The 18,161-nt window shown below is 34.4% G+C and overlaps 1 protein-coding gene across 1 annotated transcript in view; it reads left to right on the forward strand.

The window, feature by feature from the left end:
* The window catches only part of TNFRSF11A (TNF receptor superfamily member 11a), a 104,136-nt gene that overhangs the window by 44,047 nt on the left and 41,928 nt on the right, over positions 1 to 18,161 (forward strand). The window contains 2 exon segments of the mRNA XM_031946175.1: positions 11,009 to 11,090; positions 12,545 to 12,670. Coding sequence (XP_031802035.1) covers positions 11,009 to 11,090; positions 12,545 to 12,670 — 208 coding nt within the window.

The raw sequence follows: 18,161 nt of genomic DNA on the forward strand, positions 1-18,161 counted from the left end.
TTGTTTTATAGGACATCATCTCTGACAGTTCTAGTCATCTTAGAGGATGAGAATGAGCATGTTTTCTAAGAACTAGCACACAATCTTTACATAAGACACACCTTTTAGGGTGTATTTTGTCTTACCAAATCAAATGTTTTGTAAAAAATAAATGTGAACTCTGTGCTCTCAGTCATGTGTGTCAAGATGTGATTTGCTGTAGGAAATCTGAGAAAGAGTCTAAATAGAAAATCTATAGAAGCAATCTATAAGTACAAAGACTTTTTTTGTAACTACTTTATAGGGATGACAAAGCCAGCAAAGGAATATGTGGTTTCTGATAGTTTCTTGGTACCACTATTGTTTTTTTCCCCACTCTTCTGGGATCTTCTTAGGCAAAGAGAGACTGCAATGGATAGAATATTAGGCTTAGAGAAAAAAAAGATTTAAGTTCAAATTCAACCTCAAACATTTACTAGGTGTGTCACATTGAGTAAGTCACTTAAACCCGTTTTATTAGTTTTCTCAACTGCAAAATGGGGATAATAACATCTTCCTTTCAGGATTGTTGTGAAGATCAAATGAGATAATATTTGTAAAGCCCTTAATGCAGTGCTTAGCACATAGCTGGTGCTTAATAAAGGTTTGTTCTCTTTCCTTCCCCATTTTGCTGTATTTTGAAAATGGACTCCTCAGTGCTTTCAAAATGATTTCTTTCTTTTATGTGTACTTGTTCATTCTTCTTAGTTCATCTAAACCTGTATCTTGATATTTAATAATTTAATTGTTTTTGACTTCTCTTCTCTATCAAATTGTCCTTCACTTGTGTGAATTTGCATTTCCAGTTTATTATCTCTCTGCCTCTCTCTAGACCGCTGGCGTTAAGTGACTTGTGTAAAGTTGTGCAGTTAGTAAGTATCCAAGGTCAGTTTTGAACTCAGGTCCTCCTGATTCCAGAGCCAGTGTTCTATACCCTGTGTCACCTAGCTTTCCCCAATCCATTCTCTCGCTCTCTTTTTTTTCTGAGGCAATTGGGGTTGAGTGACTTGCCCAAGGTCACACAGCTAGACAATGTTAAGTGTCTGAGACCAGATTTAAAGTCAGGTCCAGGAGTGGTGTTCTATCCACTGCATTTTCTCTTTTTTGGATAAGTTTATCATTGCAGATTCAAGTTTTTCTATTCTGCTGATCATTTCTTCTATGAAGGCCGTAAATTCTGCTTTCACTATCTTGTTTAACTTTTGGATCATTCAGAAGTGTCCTTCCCCTTTGATAGTATTTTCCTTTAGAAGCTGAGCCCCAAAGTTGTCTCAATCTCTTCAAATTCTTGGTAATTCATAGTTTTGTTGGTCTCAGTTCTCTTCCTTAAATGACTTCTGGGAGAATAGAACTGGCCCCAGGTGGATGCCAATCCCCTTTGCCTCAGACTTGGTAGTATTCTGCCCCAATTCCATCCTATCCTCAGTTCTTTGGCTTAGTACTGTTACAAGAGCTTTGCCATGTCATAGTCCTTCCTAGTCAGGGCAAGCTTTTGCCTTGGTTTTTCCATGCTGCACAGTAAGGGTGACAGTGGATGGAAGAGAGAGTAAAGCTGAATTTGACTGAAAACTTCTGAGTTGGGTTGTGCAGTCCTGCCAGAGCATGATGGCTGTTGGAGAGGAGTGACTAAGTGATCCATGTTAGGGATCAGAAATGAGCCATTAGCCTTCTATGTTGTTAGTTCATTGGGTTATTACCTTATTAGAGTCCTTGGCTTACACTGTAGAGACAACTAAAGTTTATTTTTTTAATCTTGTGTATAACTTATACTTTGGAGAGGTTTGAGAGGTTGTGGGGAATCAGAGGAAGTATCTGTTTCTCTGCCTTGTCATATTACTTGCAAATCTTGTCTTCATTATAAAAGTGTTTTTAAGAAAACTGCATTAACTATGTTAAAAATATGGGTTGAGAATAAAAAATGAACAAGACCAAAGGTTAAAAGATTATTTAGAAGCCTCATATCCATAGCATGGATCATGAATTTATTTAAGAAAAGAATCTGCTGTGAATATGGAAATATGTTTAGAAGAACTGCACATTTTTAATCTATATTGTACTACTTATTGTCTTGGGAAGAAGGGATGGGAAAAGAGAGGGAGAAAAATCGGGAATACAAGGTTTTGCGAAGGTGAATGCTGTAAACTATCTTTGAATGTATTTGGAAAAAATAAAAATAAAATATTTTGGGAAAAAAAGAAAAAAAAAGAAAAGAAAAGAATCTGTTGGTACGGAAAATGCCAACTGCACCCAGGGAGGAAACTATGGAGACTGAATGCAGATCAAAGCATAGTAGTTTCAAATGTTTTTGTTTATGTGTTTTTCTTTCCTTTTTGGTCTGAGTTTTCTTGCATAACAATAGTTTGTTTGCTTTCTTGGGGATAGAGGAGGTAAAGGACAGAGGGAAAACAATTTAAAGTTTTACATAAATGAATGTTGAAAAACTATCTTTTCGTATATTTGGAAAAATAAAATATTATTGAAGAATTTTTTAAAAAGAAAAGAAAAGGTGGTAGATATGACAAGGACTGAATAACGTCACTGAAAATGAAACTGATTATCTATATCCTAATAAGCAGAAAATGATAGATAACTAATATATTCGGCATTTATGAATCAGATGTTTTCCTGCACTTAGACCATTGACTAGTTGGAGCAAAGATCAAAATCAATAGTGACTTCACCTATTTAGAAAAAAAAGGATAATAAGGAGATAAGAAACTGCATACAGTTACAAAAACTACAACCCAATCTGCTTAAATAAAATATTCAATTTGGAGAAAATAAGCAGAAAAATATGAAAGACATTAGCTAATTGATGTATCATGACACTACAGAAAAAGTGCTGGATAGGGACTCAAAGAATTTAAGTTAAAATACCAGTTAAGTACTTACATCACGTTAAGGAAGTTCTTATATTTCTCTAGATCTCATTTTCATCAACTGTAAAATCATTGAATTGGACTAGATGGTCATTAAGTTTCCTTTCAGCTTTCAATCTATAACCCCATAGTTATTCCCTTTGCTATTCCCATTCTCTTTTGAAGTTTAACTAACATGAGACAATCTCCAAGAGAGTTCAAAAACTACCAGAATCAGCCAGTGTTTTATTTTCTTGCTTAATGGTGGCATGCAAAAGCAATATCAATTTATTCACTTGCAAACCATTATGGAAGAAAATCATGAAAATTATTATGAACAGTATCATCTCTGCTTTTCATATTTTTTCATTGTAAGTTCCAAATGAATTTTCAGTTAGGACTTAAACCCAAAGTTGAAGGATAGGATTTCCATTAATTACATCTTCAGTACTTACATGGATTTCTGATCTTATTATTGCCTTTTGAGATGCTTGCTACTTTAATTCCTTGGAGGTTATAGTGTTCCATGATTTACAGTCTAATAGCATTAATGGAAAAATATTCCTTTAACCACTTCACGGTGTGACCCATACAAAACAATCATCATTTCAACATAGATGTCTATTATTTACTGTCATGAAAAAGCCTTTAATACATGTGGCTAATATTCTGGAATAATCTAAGCTAGCCATGAAAATGAACACTGGTCCACATAGCCAGGAACAAATGTAAAGAAGAAAAGACTTAAAGAAACTCAGGAAGTCAGTAAACTTCATTTCTTTTTTCTTTTTTGAGATTTCCAGAAAATCTCTCATGTAATTCACATTTATATATCTCCTAAAGGTCTGTGGATTATTTTTCTCACAACTGTCTTGTGATCTGTACAGTACAAGTATTGAAATATCCATTTAAGAGAAGAAATTATAACTCTTAAAGATTAAGTGATTTATTCATATTCATATTTCCAGTTGGCATCTGAAATAGAATATGGATCCAGGACATTTGATTCTCAGTGTAGCAAATACACCACATTGTTTCCAGAGAGAAATTTGAATGTGATTTTTACAATCATGATTGTTGTAAAGAAAGTATTTTATAAACCCTAAATTACACTAAGAAGGGCATAATGAAAGGTATTAATGAACATAGGCTGACCAGTGCAAACTTAATGCATTAAATGGAATATCTATAACCTGGTGGTATTTAAAAATTATAATAGAGGGGCAGGTAGAGAGTCAGAAGGACTTGTTTTCAAATTCAGCCTTAGACCTTATTAGATGTGTGACTCTGGGCAAGTCATTTAACCTTGATTGTCTCAACAAAAAGGAAAAGGGGGAAAAAAACTATAATAGAACTTTTTATAATGTGGCAGAAATGTAGAGTAAGCCCTGGAAGGTCTTGGGTTTAAGTCTTGCCTCTGACCTTTACTGTGTGACCCTGAAAAAATCACATCTCCAACTCTATACCAAAATATATGAGGGAAAGTATTGACCTGCATTGGTAGATGGAGTGTGCTCATCTAGAAGTGCCTTTCACCAGTGAGATCATAAATTCAATCTCCATCACAGACCCTGTCTTTACAAAATATTACCATATTTTGTTACCATATAGTTACAATATCTATTATAATGATTCATACTTAATCAATCCATGAATCAAATCATGTGTAATAAAATTCTAAAACAAATTCAACTCAAATACAAAAGAAAGAAACCTGTTTGTATAATTAAAAGATACTTTGTATTCAAGAGTTCCACAAATCATCACTAGTCCAGTTTTATATCTTACTATTCCTATAGGCTAAACTACATTCCAGCTAACAAAAGCCGGACTACTTTTAAGTTTAATCTCAATCAGCCCTATGAAGGAGGTTTGCAGCCTTAAAAACCCCATTTTACAAGGAGAAAACTAAGTGAAGTTGATTGTATTTTGACTTTCTATTGATAGGTTAAGAGGATACAAATATATTTGTATAAATTGCTTTCCAAGTTTCTTCTCGAAAATCAGTGTGAAATAATAAGATAACATTTTGTCATAGGGTAGGTGGGGAATTCAGAGGGCAGCTTGGTAGCACAGTAGATAGAATGCTGCCCTAGAGTCAGGAAGACGAGTTCAAATGTAGCCTCAAACACTTATTATCTGTATGACCCTGGGTAAGTCACTTAGCCCAATTTGCCTCAGTTTCTTCATGTGTAAAATGATCTGAAGAAAAAAAAAATGAAAAACCACTCCAGTATCTTTACCAAGAACATCCCAAATGGGATCATGGAGAGTCAGATACAACAGAAAAATAACTAAACAACAAGGAAATTTGGAGTGCATTTATAAGCTATTTTAGAGTGTGCCCTAGCCCTGCAACCATGTGGCAGCTTTTTATCCCAAGGCTTTCTTTATCCTACTTACTTTTTCTGAAGTTTAGAAATTTCATGATATCCTCATGCTTGCCTCTTTCTTTCTCTTGTGGCCCTGCCCATCTCCTTGCTTTTCTTTTCCCCCAGAAATTTCTACTCTTTTAGCAGCCTAAAAGCCTTAGGGTTTCTTGGAGACACTTCCTTCCTTCAGTAGATAGAACTGCCTCCCAACTCCTGGCATTTGCCTCAGTTTGGGGTGAGAGGGAAAAGGCTGACTGATGCTTCTCTCTGAAAGTTTATATGCATGCATGACTGTTTATGTGTGTACGACTTTGGAGAAAAATGCTCCCAATTTCCCAATATCTAGCACATATTCAATACACAATAAGGGCTTACTAAATGTTTGTTGAATTGAATTCATGGCAGACATCTATCTAATGTGCTTTTTAAAAAATCTCTCTTGTCACCTGTCCTATGTCCTTCTCTGTGCTTGAAATAGCTGCATTTTCCTGAGTTTAAACAGGGAATTATTTTGGAAAGGGTTAGCTTGGTAGTTTCCTAGCACAGCTACAAGGATTATGTTATCCAATCAATGCTTCTTCAGTGCAGTTTATAACCTCAAAGAAAGCATGGTCTTGAGAAAATAAGATTAAATACTCTACCAAATTGCTCTCCAGGATAATTGGATCAGTTCATACATAACTCCACCAATAATGCATTAGTGTTCCAATTTTCCCACATCGTCTTCAACATTTATCATTTTCTGTGTAACTATGCCCAAAACTATAAAATTATGCATACCTTTTAATCCCTCAATACAACTATGAGATCTGTATTTCAAAAAGATCATAAAAAACGGGAAAGGACCCACGTGTACAAAAATATAGCAGCTCTTTTTGTAGTGGCAAATAATTGTAAATTGAGGGATGTCCATCAATTTGGGAATGGCTGAAAAAGTTGTGGTATATGAATGTAATGGAACATTATTGTGCTGTAAGAGATGGTGAACAGGCAGATTTCAGAAAAACCTAGAAAGATTTATATGAACTGATGCTGTGTAAAGTAAGCCAAGAGAACCAAGAGAACATTGTGCACAGTAACAATAACACTGTATGATGATCAACTGTGATAGACCTAGCTCTCTTTAGTGAGGACATGTTCTAAGATAATTCAAAAAGATTCATGATAGAGTCCACATCTAGACAAAGAATTATGAACTCTGAATACAGCTTTCAGGGTGTTTTTTTGTTTTGTTTTTTATTTCCCCTTTTGTTCTAATTCTTCTTTTACAATGTGACTAATGTAAAAATATGTTTAATATGATTGTACATGCCTATATTAAAATTTATTTACCATCTTGGGGAAGGGGAGGAAAGTGGGGAAATGGGACACCCACATGTTGAAAGGGAAGAGGGAAATCTTGGAGAACTTTGGAGGGCACTGGGTGCTGGGTACCTGGTAAAGGGAGATGGTCTATATTTGAAAATGATAGCAGAGGTACTAAAAATAGATTATTTAAAGATTTTGCTCTAGAGTTCTCCTGAATACTAGAAATTGGTCCAGATTAATAATGTTTCTATCCCTTTGTCAAATGTTTCAAAATCAGAAACTGATATGATCATTTAAATAGTGGAAATGCTATTAAAATGTCATCACCCTCAGCTTTGCCACTGCACCCTTAGGATCATGAGATCTTTTCATATAACTTGCAACTGAAACTTACTATACGTGTCACTTTCCCCATTAGAATGTGAGCTCCTTGGGAATAGAGACTGCCCTTTTTTTCCCCCTTCTATATGTGTTTCCAAGCACTTATTTTGTATGCAGAGAGCACTTAATAAATGTTTTACTTATTCATTTAATATTTCATAAAGTGCACAGAGAATTGTGCATTTCTTAGATTTATTTATAAACCTATAAATTAAGGGCTTTCTTTTTGAAGGATTTGATCACTGTCCTATAGGAAATCATAAGTAATTAGTGAAGGACAAAGTATGTTTTTGTTTTTACAATACCTTCAGGGTAGAAATATAGTTTGTTCCACTTTATATTAGACAATTGACTGATAGAAAAATTGTTGCTGTTGCTACCTGGAAGGTTTTCTTCAGATCTATCCATCTTCTAAAGATACTATATTTTTCTGAGTACATGAGATCTCAATGAGAACTACATGGTCTTCCACATGGAGGTGCTATTGAAATATCAGTAGTAACAATCATATATCTAGGTGACTGTTAAAGAGACTAGGGCATATAATTATTTCTAATATCATAGTTCTTCCCCATTTTTACCCATATATCAGACTGCTGGTATGAGCCTGTAAACATATTGAATGAGTCATGAACATAGCCAAGGAGTTCATGATTGACATATTTAAATCAGGTGATGTTTTATTATCATTGTGACTGGATGTCACTAACATACACTCAGAAGTATTTTACAGAATTTTTCAGATTCCTTGAGGTCAGTTTTTTTTCTTTACCAAATTCCCCCAAAAAGTACCTTTATGTGTGTGTAACACAAGACAATACATTCTTATCTTATAAAGACTCTTCTAAATTTCTTATGAGTTACAGGCAATTGTAACTTTTAATATCTGAAAAACTACTGTTAGTTTGATTTTTTTTTGGAGGGGATATCAACATTACAATAATTTTCAAATATGTGTATATATGTGTTATATACATATGACATACATATATATATGTGTGTATATATATATATATATATATATATGTATGCCCAGAGTACCCTTATTAGTCACAAAATTTGCACTGGCTCTGACCACATTTGTTATTCCTTTACCATTATTTTTCTTTCTATTGTTTCCAAATACTCCTTCCCTGTCATTGAATTAGACTGAGAAAGGATATCAATCTATACACAGAAGAAATACACCTTATTAAGAAAAGAAGGAAAAGGTCTTGAATAGTGAACCAATGCACACCTAATAAATGTTTATGAATTGATTAATTGATTGAGGCCAAATCGTAAGTTAGTAATATGGTTCTGGAGGAAGGTGATAATCAGTATAGAAAATACTATGTTTATTATTTACAGGTTACTGTGAATCCATTATGAGTTTTCTGGGTTTTTTTCTGTGGGGTAAAATTAAGACTGTGTTTCACACTAGTGGTAGCAAACTCAAATAAACCAAGGCCACTGTTTCATATAAATAAAGATCTCATATTGACTTGGGAAACCACATATTCACATTATCTGTATCTTATTGTATTTTTTATTCATTTTGTTAAATATTTCCCAATTACATTTTAATCTGATTCTAGCCTTACCTCAGGCTCACTTTTGATACTTCTGCTACACACTATAAGCATTGTTGTTTGAGTGTTTGTGTGGGAATTAGGGACTTCTTTTTCCCACATTGAGGTAAAATTAGACATGAGCTATATAGTTTTGCTGTATTCAGATATTTCCCAGAAAGAGTTTTCAGTAGAAGAAAAATTAGTCAAACAAATATATTTTGTTGCCAAAACAGAAGAACATAAAGTTCTTGGATTACAAGTTCTTGGGCCATAGGTAACATGTAGAGTGCTACATATAGTTTTGCCATTATTCTTGTGGTGGGAAAAGTGGACAGAGCTGGTGGTCTTCTAAAGAAGATTGATTACATTTTTCATTTTGTTTTATTGCATTGGACCATATTTTACAGATTGCCCTATTTTGTTTAGGTATTGTTTGTTGTGAAATCTGAAAGATCCCAATAACTAAAAACATTTTATCTGAAACTTACTTACCATATGCTCAAAATAACTCCAATTTTCTGTAGAGATTACAATTTGACTAAAATGATATGCCTAGTTGGTAACAAAGTTAGGCCAAGAATTCAGGGCTTTTGACTTCTAATAATCCCACTAATCCAAAAATCGTTTACACTGCTTAATACATGTTGTCAAAGATTTTCTTGACCCTACATAATCATTATATCCTTTCCTCCGTCCCTACCATTTATATTCCTGTAATTTTATCACCAGAGTAAACCATATATTGATCTTTTGGTGACTATAAAGTAGTGAGATTGACTTTGAGGTATAATTCAGTAAACCTTTTTTTCAAGCATTCTTTTTTTCAAATAGTTTTTTATTTTTCCAAATGCATGTACAGATAGTTTTCAACATTCATTTTTGTAAAACTTTGTATTCTGAAATTTTCTCCCTCCCTTCCATATATATATATATTCCAATATGTAGATTATATGTTTATATAATCCAAAATATGTTAATTTACTAATTTCTAATTTTTTTGCTTAGTTATAATGAACATCTATGAACATAGATGTTTCTATATACAAAGAACATGACAAATGGGATCAAATCTCTACTGTGTACAACTGACACTACTCAATTTAACAGTCAATTCAGCATATGCCGGCTTGTCTGTGGCCCCTGCTAAATTCACCTTAGGTCAAATACATTTTCCTCTGACTCTTCATTGCAACTGTAAATATTTATGTTCTAAGTGTATTTCTTATAAGTAACATACTTTGGGTTTTGCTTTCTCATCCATTATGATTTTTTCCTCTATTTTATGTGTGTTCACCTCCTTCCCATTCAGTTATGCCTGTTAATTGTATTTGCCTTTAATTATATCCTCATACCTTTCCTTCTCATTACCTTCTGTCCTATTTATAGAAAAGAAGGTGGTGAAAGATAAGTAATGAGATCAGCACTAACAATCTATAATTTTAATACTCTGATCCTATTCCTCTGTCTCTCTTTTCTTTTCCTAACCCAAAGTCTGTTCAATTGCTTTCTTTCTTTTATTTTAATTACCATTTAATGATCCACCCTCTGAGACTGAAATTTGTTTTGCTTGTGACTAATTCTCCTCACCTTCCATTTTCCCTTTCCATGGCCCCTGCCAATTTAATTGTTGAATTTAATGTATTTCTATGCCAAACTCTTTCTCTTTGCATGTGTGTTTATGTGGTAGGGGGTTGGCTTGTGTGGCTGTGGGTGTGGAAATGTATGTTCAATTCTCTGATGGTTCACTGGTCTTGGCTCTCCTTTCTATTCCTTTCACAATCTCACAGAAGATGGATCCGTCGCCTCTTGTTGCCTTGACAGGCCCCAGACAGATGTTAAGAGTCTCAGTCATTGAATCTGCCCTATGTTTTGCCATGGCTCCAATCTCTAAAGATTATTCTGCCAAACCTTTTCTCCCTGCACAATGAGTGATTTGGGGGTTCTGTCTCTTCTCTGATCCTACTGCAACAGGCCTGGGCCCAGCTCTTTCTGGCTTCAAGACTCATTGATGGGATCTTAGACTGGCTTCTTGCCACCTTGGAACATCCCCAATCTGAGCTCTCCTAGATTCCAGACTCTATCTCTCTGAGCTCACTCTGGCTCCTGCCTTTCCTGGCCTAGTCCTTCTTTGGGCACCAGCAGGCTCTGGCAATATTCTTGTAAATACCTTCTTAGATCTTTGGTGAGGTTTTAATGGTAGAGTTAGTTATCTCTAGGAACTTTCACATTGCTATCTTAACCAAAAATCTTGTAGATTATTTTTAAATGCTTAAATGAATTAGAGGGCTATAGCAGTTAAACTTAATAAATTCATAGATAGATGGCCAATCCTAGAAATTAATACATCAGTTATAATGAAGTCACTCAACAGAAAACAGAAGTTAAGTCATTTCATGTATTTCATGGTGTTTTCTTGAGTTGTTAAGAATGTAACCAAAGGATAATTTTTTAGATTTTGATCTGAAATTAACTACTATATAATCTTTTATCTAATGTCCATTCTCTATTCTCATTTTAGTTGACTTTTCAAATCAGTCCTCGGTGCAACAGTGAGAAGCATTACGAGCACTTTGGACGCTGCTGCACCAAATGTGATCCAGGTATATTTTTCATTTATCTCCTTATTTTCCCCAAACATAATTACTTTCTACCTAAGGAATCATTTCATTATTTCTGTAGTATTCTAAAATCTACCTTTCCTTAAGTAAACAACACCACTATTAAGTTGTTATATCTGTAACTGTCCTCTTGAATAAACCACAGAAAGGCAAAATTTTGAAAAATTATCTATAGTTTCCCATCACCTCCAAAAAAAAGCAAAAGAAATTTTAAAAATTCCTGTATTTAAGCCTTGCTAGAACTCAGTTATTAACAGATGCTCAAGGAGGGAAGAAATTTATAATTTTTTGTATTTTTTCCCAATACTCTCAAAATTCAAATACTCAAAGTGAAAATAAGAATAGATGAACACAGAATTACTACTAACTATTGCTATCACCTCTTTGGACATATTCACACTGTGATTGTCAACCATATAGAATGCCTCTGAAGACTATACCTTCTTTCCATATCATTGCTGAGAGACATAAGCTGTATTAGGTTACTACTTTTCAAAGTCATGTTGTTATAAATGTGACTATGAATTTTCATGCCATGTATGCATATCTAGACAAAAAAAAAAGCTTCTCTTTTTCCTGCTATTCATTTGCACTGTCTAAATGTTCCATACTTAGCCACCATAAAGAGAATTTCATCTCCTAAAGACTAAATGAGGTATAACCTGTTTTGGTGGACTGAGTAAAATGCTCATTGGATAGAACCCAGTAAAACTTGAGCTGACATCCTTCCTCTGACACATGTCAGCTCTGTTATGATGGGCATATCTCTCAGCATCTTAATATCCATCCCAGTTCTGAAAATCTAAAAGTTAGAAACAAAGTGTGTGATCTGCATTGATGGAAGGAGTTTTCATACTGGAAGTTCCTTCCACTATTAACACAGATCTAGAATGCCTACTCTCCCCATACACAAATTTTTAAATTAAAATGAATAAAATTTGAGATAATAAACAAGATTTTAAAAATACTTACCATAGAAGAGAGAGATGATGGTCTATCTCAGATGCAGTAGAGCATAATTATAAGTGATTGTCCTTGGCATTTGAGTGTGATAGGCAATTCCACTCAAAACATTGTCTTTTAGGTATTTTACTAACAAAATCCACTTTGCTATGTAGCAAAGAATGTTGCCATTGGGTACAAAAGATTTTGTCCTTAACCTGAAATAATTTGAAAACAGATGAGATTATACCTAAGATGCTGGGCTGAGACAAAAATCAGCTGTTCATTGACACACAAATGCAGCTTTACCCATTACACAGCCTGAATGACATAGCCATCATCTATAGTCTCTTGTTAAGTATTTGTTAGCTCTCTTATTAAGTGGTTTCAACCAAGTAGTGGTCTTTATCAGACCCAAAGAAAAATCTTTCCTGGGGTTCATCTTGGGGCTTTGTTGATAATCTCATGGTTTAGATTTTTTTTTTCTTTTTAAGGAAAATATATGTCTGCAAAATGCACTGCCACCTCTGAAAGCATATGTTTACCTTGTGGCCCAGATGAATACTTACATACCTGGAATGAAGAAGATAAGTGTTTACTACATAAAGTTTGTGATAGAGGTGAGTGGATCTGCACATCCTCTGAAGTAGAGCAATCAATTCAAAGTTTAGTTTTTGTCCCAGAAAATGATCTTTCAGGGCATACTTTATTCCTGGAATATATCAGAATAGCTTTTCACATTTTTGTACATATGTTGCTATTTTATTTTATTTTTTAACATTAATGAATTGTGATCCCAAGTGACCAGTGATCTCATTTGGACTCACCATCAAAAAACTATCACATTTATTTCTTGTCATGGGAAAATTTAGTTCTGGAAATTTAGCTTAGATTTACTGACATTGATTCTGAAAAGAGCTTTATGTCTCCACTTATCTTCTAGTTTCTTTTAAAGGATTAGTGATCATTAAAAGTTGAAACACCCCAAACTACATGATTACTTCAATAGATAAAGAAAAAGTCTTTGACAAAGTATAATATTCAATTATTCTAAAATCTCCACAAAATAAAGGCATAGAGAAATTTTTAATATAAAAAAGCATCTTTCTAAAGATATAGAGCTTATAGTTTTGGGATGAGAAAATGTGAACATGGAAACTCCATCTCGTGTGAAAGCACTTGATCTAATTTTTTTTTTTAATTCCTCACTGTCTAGTAGTGATCCTGACTCATTGCCGTCATCTGGAAAATAAAGATTCATTTAGTTCATCACCAAAATTAATTGAAACAAAACGTAATCATAAGTAGCATTTGTATTGTGCTTTATAGTTTTCAAGCTTACAAATATCAAGACACTTTACCACTAGTTCACCTCAACAAACATTTGATGAAAGATCGTAAGAGGCAGGGAATGTTTCATTTTGTCTTTGTGTCCTAAGCCCTCATCAAAGTACTTGGCACATTGGCATTTAATAAATGCTACAGAGTGCTATGCCATGTCTTGGGAGAAATATGAAGTTTATATGACACACAGACTTCACTTTCATGGAATTGTAGTGCAGTAGGATGATATGACATAAGTACAGATACATAATTACACATGATATATGCATCAGAGAAAAGCAAAGCAAAATTCTAAGGTCCTACAAGATCAAGGGAATTAATAGAGAATATCAGGAAAAGGTTCAGAGGTTCAGAGAACTTTAGAAGAAAGGTAGGAATTCAGCAGACTAAAGTTGGTGAGAGGGAGAGCATTTTAAATATTGGGTACAGAAGAGCAAAAGCAGGCAAAATCAGGCAAGTGGTAATCAGGGATTAAACTAGTGTGATAACTCTGATAATAGTTTATATTTCCAGAGATGGGAACATACAATTGTAAGCAGAATTGGAATTAACAGTGTTTGATTAAAGAGTCAGATAATACCAATGTTTTCAGCATGTTAGGGCAACAGATCAAGATAATAGAGTCAGAAGGATAAGGAAGGAAGGAAATAAGCATTTATTTAGTGCTTACTCTGTGCTAGGCACTATATGAAGCCCTTTATAAATATTATCTCATTTTATACTTACCACAACCCTGAGAGATAGGTGCTCTTTATGATCCACATTTTACAGAGAAGGAAACTAAGAGAAACAAAGGTTAATGACTTGCCCAGGAGATACACAAGGCTAATAAATAATAAGCTAATAGGTTGGATATGAATTTAGGTCTTCCTGATTTTAGGTTCAACATTTTTTTGTACTTTATTTTTATTTAATTTTAATTTTTTTTCCTGAGGCAATTGGGGTTAAGTGACTTGCCCAGAGTCACCAAACTAGAAAGTGTTAAGTGTCTGAGGTCAAATCTGAACTCAGGTCCTCTTGATTTCAGGGCTGGTGCTGTATCCACTGCGTCACCTAGCTGCCCTGGGTCCAATATTTTATTGACTATTCCACCTGACTTCCTCTCAGAGGCAACTTAAGGAAGGAATAGAAGCTCACTTTTTTTTTCTTAAACAAGACAAATTTTAAATTCTGGTGAGATATTCAAGAGGAAAAGCCCTTTACAAGGGTATTTGGACATATATATCTGAACTGAACCAAATAAGACTATGATGATGTTTGGGTAGAGAATTGAATGGGACAGTGTTGACAGTTGGAAATTGAAGAGTACAGTGTAGTGATAGTAGCCCTGATTTGAGACATGATACTGGTGTTGGATTACAAGCTCTATATGAGTCAATAGATTAACAATGTGACATCCCCACTAAAAACACTGATGCAAAACAGATTGTATTAACAGAAATATAATGTCCAGGAATTAATGAGTAAATAAAAATTCCTCAGATCTTTGCCCTCTGCCCTGGGAAGACCATAATTGGAGTCTTGATTCAAACTCTAGGAAAAACATTGATTAGCTGGAGAGCATCCTATAAAGTGCCACCATGGTGAAGCAGGGCTATATGATCAAATCTTGTGAGAGTTCTTTGAAGGAAATAGAATGTTTCACATGGAGAAGAGAAGATTGAGGGTAGACATGATAATTTTTTCCCCCAAGTATTTGAAAGTCTTCATGTGGAAGGATTTGGATTATTTTGCTTGACACAACAGAAAAGAACTAATAGCAATGGATAAAAGCAAATTTGAGCTTTTTATATAAGAAAAAGAAATCATAGTAATTAGAGTTAGGTTGCCCCGAAGGTGTTTGGGCAAAGACTAGATGACTGTTCAATATGTATCAATATCTAACTTCCTTCCTTCCTTCCTTCCTTCCTTCCTTCCTTCCTTCCTTCCTTCCTTCCTTCCTTCTTTCCTTCCTTCCTTCCTTTCTTCCTTCCTTTCCTCCTTCCTTCTTCCTTCTTTCCTTCCTTCCCTCCTTCTTTTTTTCCTTCCTTTCCTTCCTTCCTTCTTTCTTTCCTTCCCTCCCTTCATCACTCCTTTCTTTCTTTCTTCCTTCCTTCCCTGCCTCCTTCTTTCCTTCCTTCCTTTCTTCCTTCCCTCCTTCCCTTTCATACTTCCCTATTTCCTTCCTTTCTTTTTTCCTTCCATCCTTCCATTCTTCCATCATTCCTTTCTTTCTTCCTTCCCTCCTTCCTCCCCTCCTTTTTTCCTTCCTTTCATTCTTCCATCATTTCTTCTTTTCTTCCTTCTTATAAAAATTTAGTGAAAACTGGATCTCAATAATACTCTTTTTATCCTTCTGAGTATTAAAGCTGCCTCTCCAGTTTTCACTAAATTTTTAAATACATATATATGTGTGTGTATATATTTATGTGTTCATATTATCATATTACATATATACATACATATATATGTAGTATGTGCCAAAGGTCTTAATACAGTTTTAAGCTTTTAAAACTTAAATCTATACTAGACTTTTTAGGCTACCTTGTATTCTTCAGAAAAGCCTGGCTTACTTCTAATCTATGAGTGTGCAGTTCAGAAGCACTCCACCTTCAAACCCCAAGAGTTTCATCATTGTCACATCTGGGAAAGAAGTCAGGCCCCTTACAACATAAGTCAAGGATTCACTTTGATGTTTGTGGGTAGCAGCAGAGTGGAACCAGATACTACAATGTGGGAACAGGGAAAAAATGGGAATTTCCCCATCACTCTTGCATGGCTCAAGGCCATGAATGGAAGCAGGGATTCCCCCCGCCACACAAAATATAATTTCAAGAGTGTGTCAGTGAAATAGGTTTCTCTTTGCAGCTTTAATTCAAACTCTAGGAACTTAAAAAACAAGAGTTGTGTGGTTTTCATTGAGGAGTGTAAGGCAGACAGGCCCCTTCCAAGCAAGATCCTACTGAAAGATGAAGTAGACCTGAGAGGGCAGGGAAAGGAATAAGGAAGTATTTATATAACTCCATGCCAGACCTTGTGCTATGTGCTTTTATAAATATTGTATTATTTGATCTTCATAACAAACCTGAAATAGGAATTATTATTATTGTTCCCATTTTACAGATGAGAAAACTGAAACAGAGTGCAGTGTCTGAGGTCATATTTAAATTCAGGTTTTCCTGATTCCAAGCTCAGCACTATTTGAACTATGGTGCCATCTAGCTGCCTCAGGTCATCAAGTCCAATCCTCTTAATTTATAGACAAGTTATTCTTGTTCTTCATTTTCAATGACCAATGATATCACCCCATCACATGGGGTGATGTGTAAGTGAAATGTAGACAAGAGAGATTAAGTGATTTGTGCATTGACAAGTGGTTAAGATCAGAGTCAGGACTTGAAGAGGCAAGTTCTCAGATTGCAAATTTGATGTTTTTTTCCACTGAACCACACTGTCTTTGGCTTTCTCTCAAGAAAAAAAAAATTGCTTGCAGTCATTTGTTTCTAAATCTAACTGCCACAGCAAAAAATTGTTTCATTTTTGTCCTTCCTCTCCCTGTTGCCTTGCACATTGTAAGTGCTTAATCAATATTTATTGAACTGAATTGTTGAATCATCTTACTACTTTACATATATACCAAGATTGTGTCCTCGTAAAGCTTACTTTGGCAAAATTCCACTTATTCAGAATGTAAACAGTCAAAAAAAGAATATTAGCCTATAATTTAGGCAAATATATATTTATATTTATATGTCATTATATATAAATATATAATACATATATATTTAAGATTTACAGATTCTATGTCAGAGAGAATTGTATTCAAATCTCAATTCAGCTCCTTACTACCCTTGGCAAATCATTTAATATAACTAATCTTTGGGGAAAAAAATCACTTGACCCTCAGTTTCTTCATCTGCAAAATGGTGAATTAGACCAGATGATCTCCCTTGTTCCTTCTAGTTCTAATTCCTCTAATGCTATCACACTTTAGATGAATACAACTAGGCAGTGATTAGCAATGATCATAATATCTCATCCTGAAGTAATTGCAAGATTCTGATATATATTTTTCAGTTTATTTTGAGTGTTAAATATATTTATTATTTTCAGTTCAAAAAACATTAAGTGTATCCTATGTATAAGATACTAAGGATGCAAATGCAAATTTAAAAAAAATCCCTCCCTTCAAGTTGTTTATATTAAAATTTAGTCAAAATTGGATCTGCCATTAACTGGAATATTAGTTTAATGCCACATTCTCCAACTGCTTTGAACAGGTGAAACTTTAGTAATGCCTTTGCTACATCTTGCCAATCCTTGTATTTTACTACGACTAACTCTATGTTATTTCTTTTAGTCACTATGTTATCAAATATCCACATGCCATCCCCTAACCCCAAAGCTTACAGCAGCCACCATACTTAGCCTCTCACTTCACTGAAAATTTGACAGGTATTTTGATCAGCTCTCCTCCTTTAATCATCATAACTTCCCAGAATCATCACCTTTCCCAAAGTCATGGAAAAATTTATCCCTACTCTTCACTAAGGCTTATTCTCCCACCTATCCCTTTGATCCCATAGTCTCCTATCTCTTCCATGATCTTGCTCCCACATTTATACCTTCATTTTCATGCATCTTTTATATCTCCTCTAGTGACTCCTTTCTATATGTCTGCAAAATATTCATTTCATCAATTCTAAAAACAGACTGATTGTTCCATTCTGTCTGTTGATTGTCCCATCAGCTCCCTCTTCTCTTCCTCACAACTACATTCATACATAA

The sequence above is a fragment of the Sarcophilus harrisii genome, chromosome 1, assembly GCF_902635505.1.
Source record: "Sarcophilus harrisii chromosome 1, mSarHar1.11, whole genome shotgun sequence".
Lineage (NCBI taxonomy): Eukaryota > Metazoa > Chordata > Mammalia > Dasyuromorphia > Dasyuridae > Sarcophilus > Sarcophilus harrisii.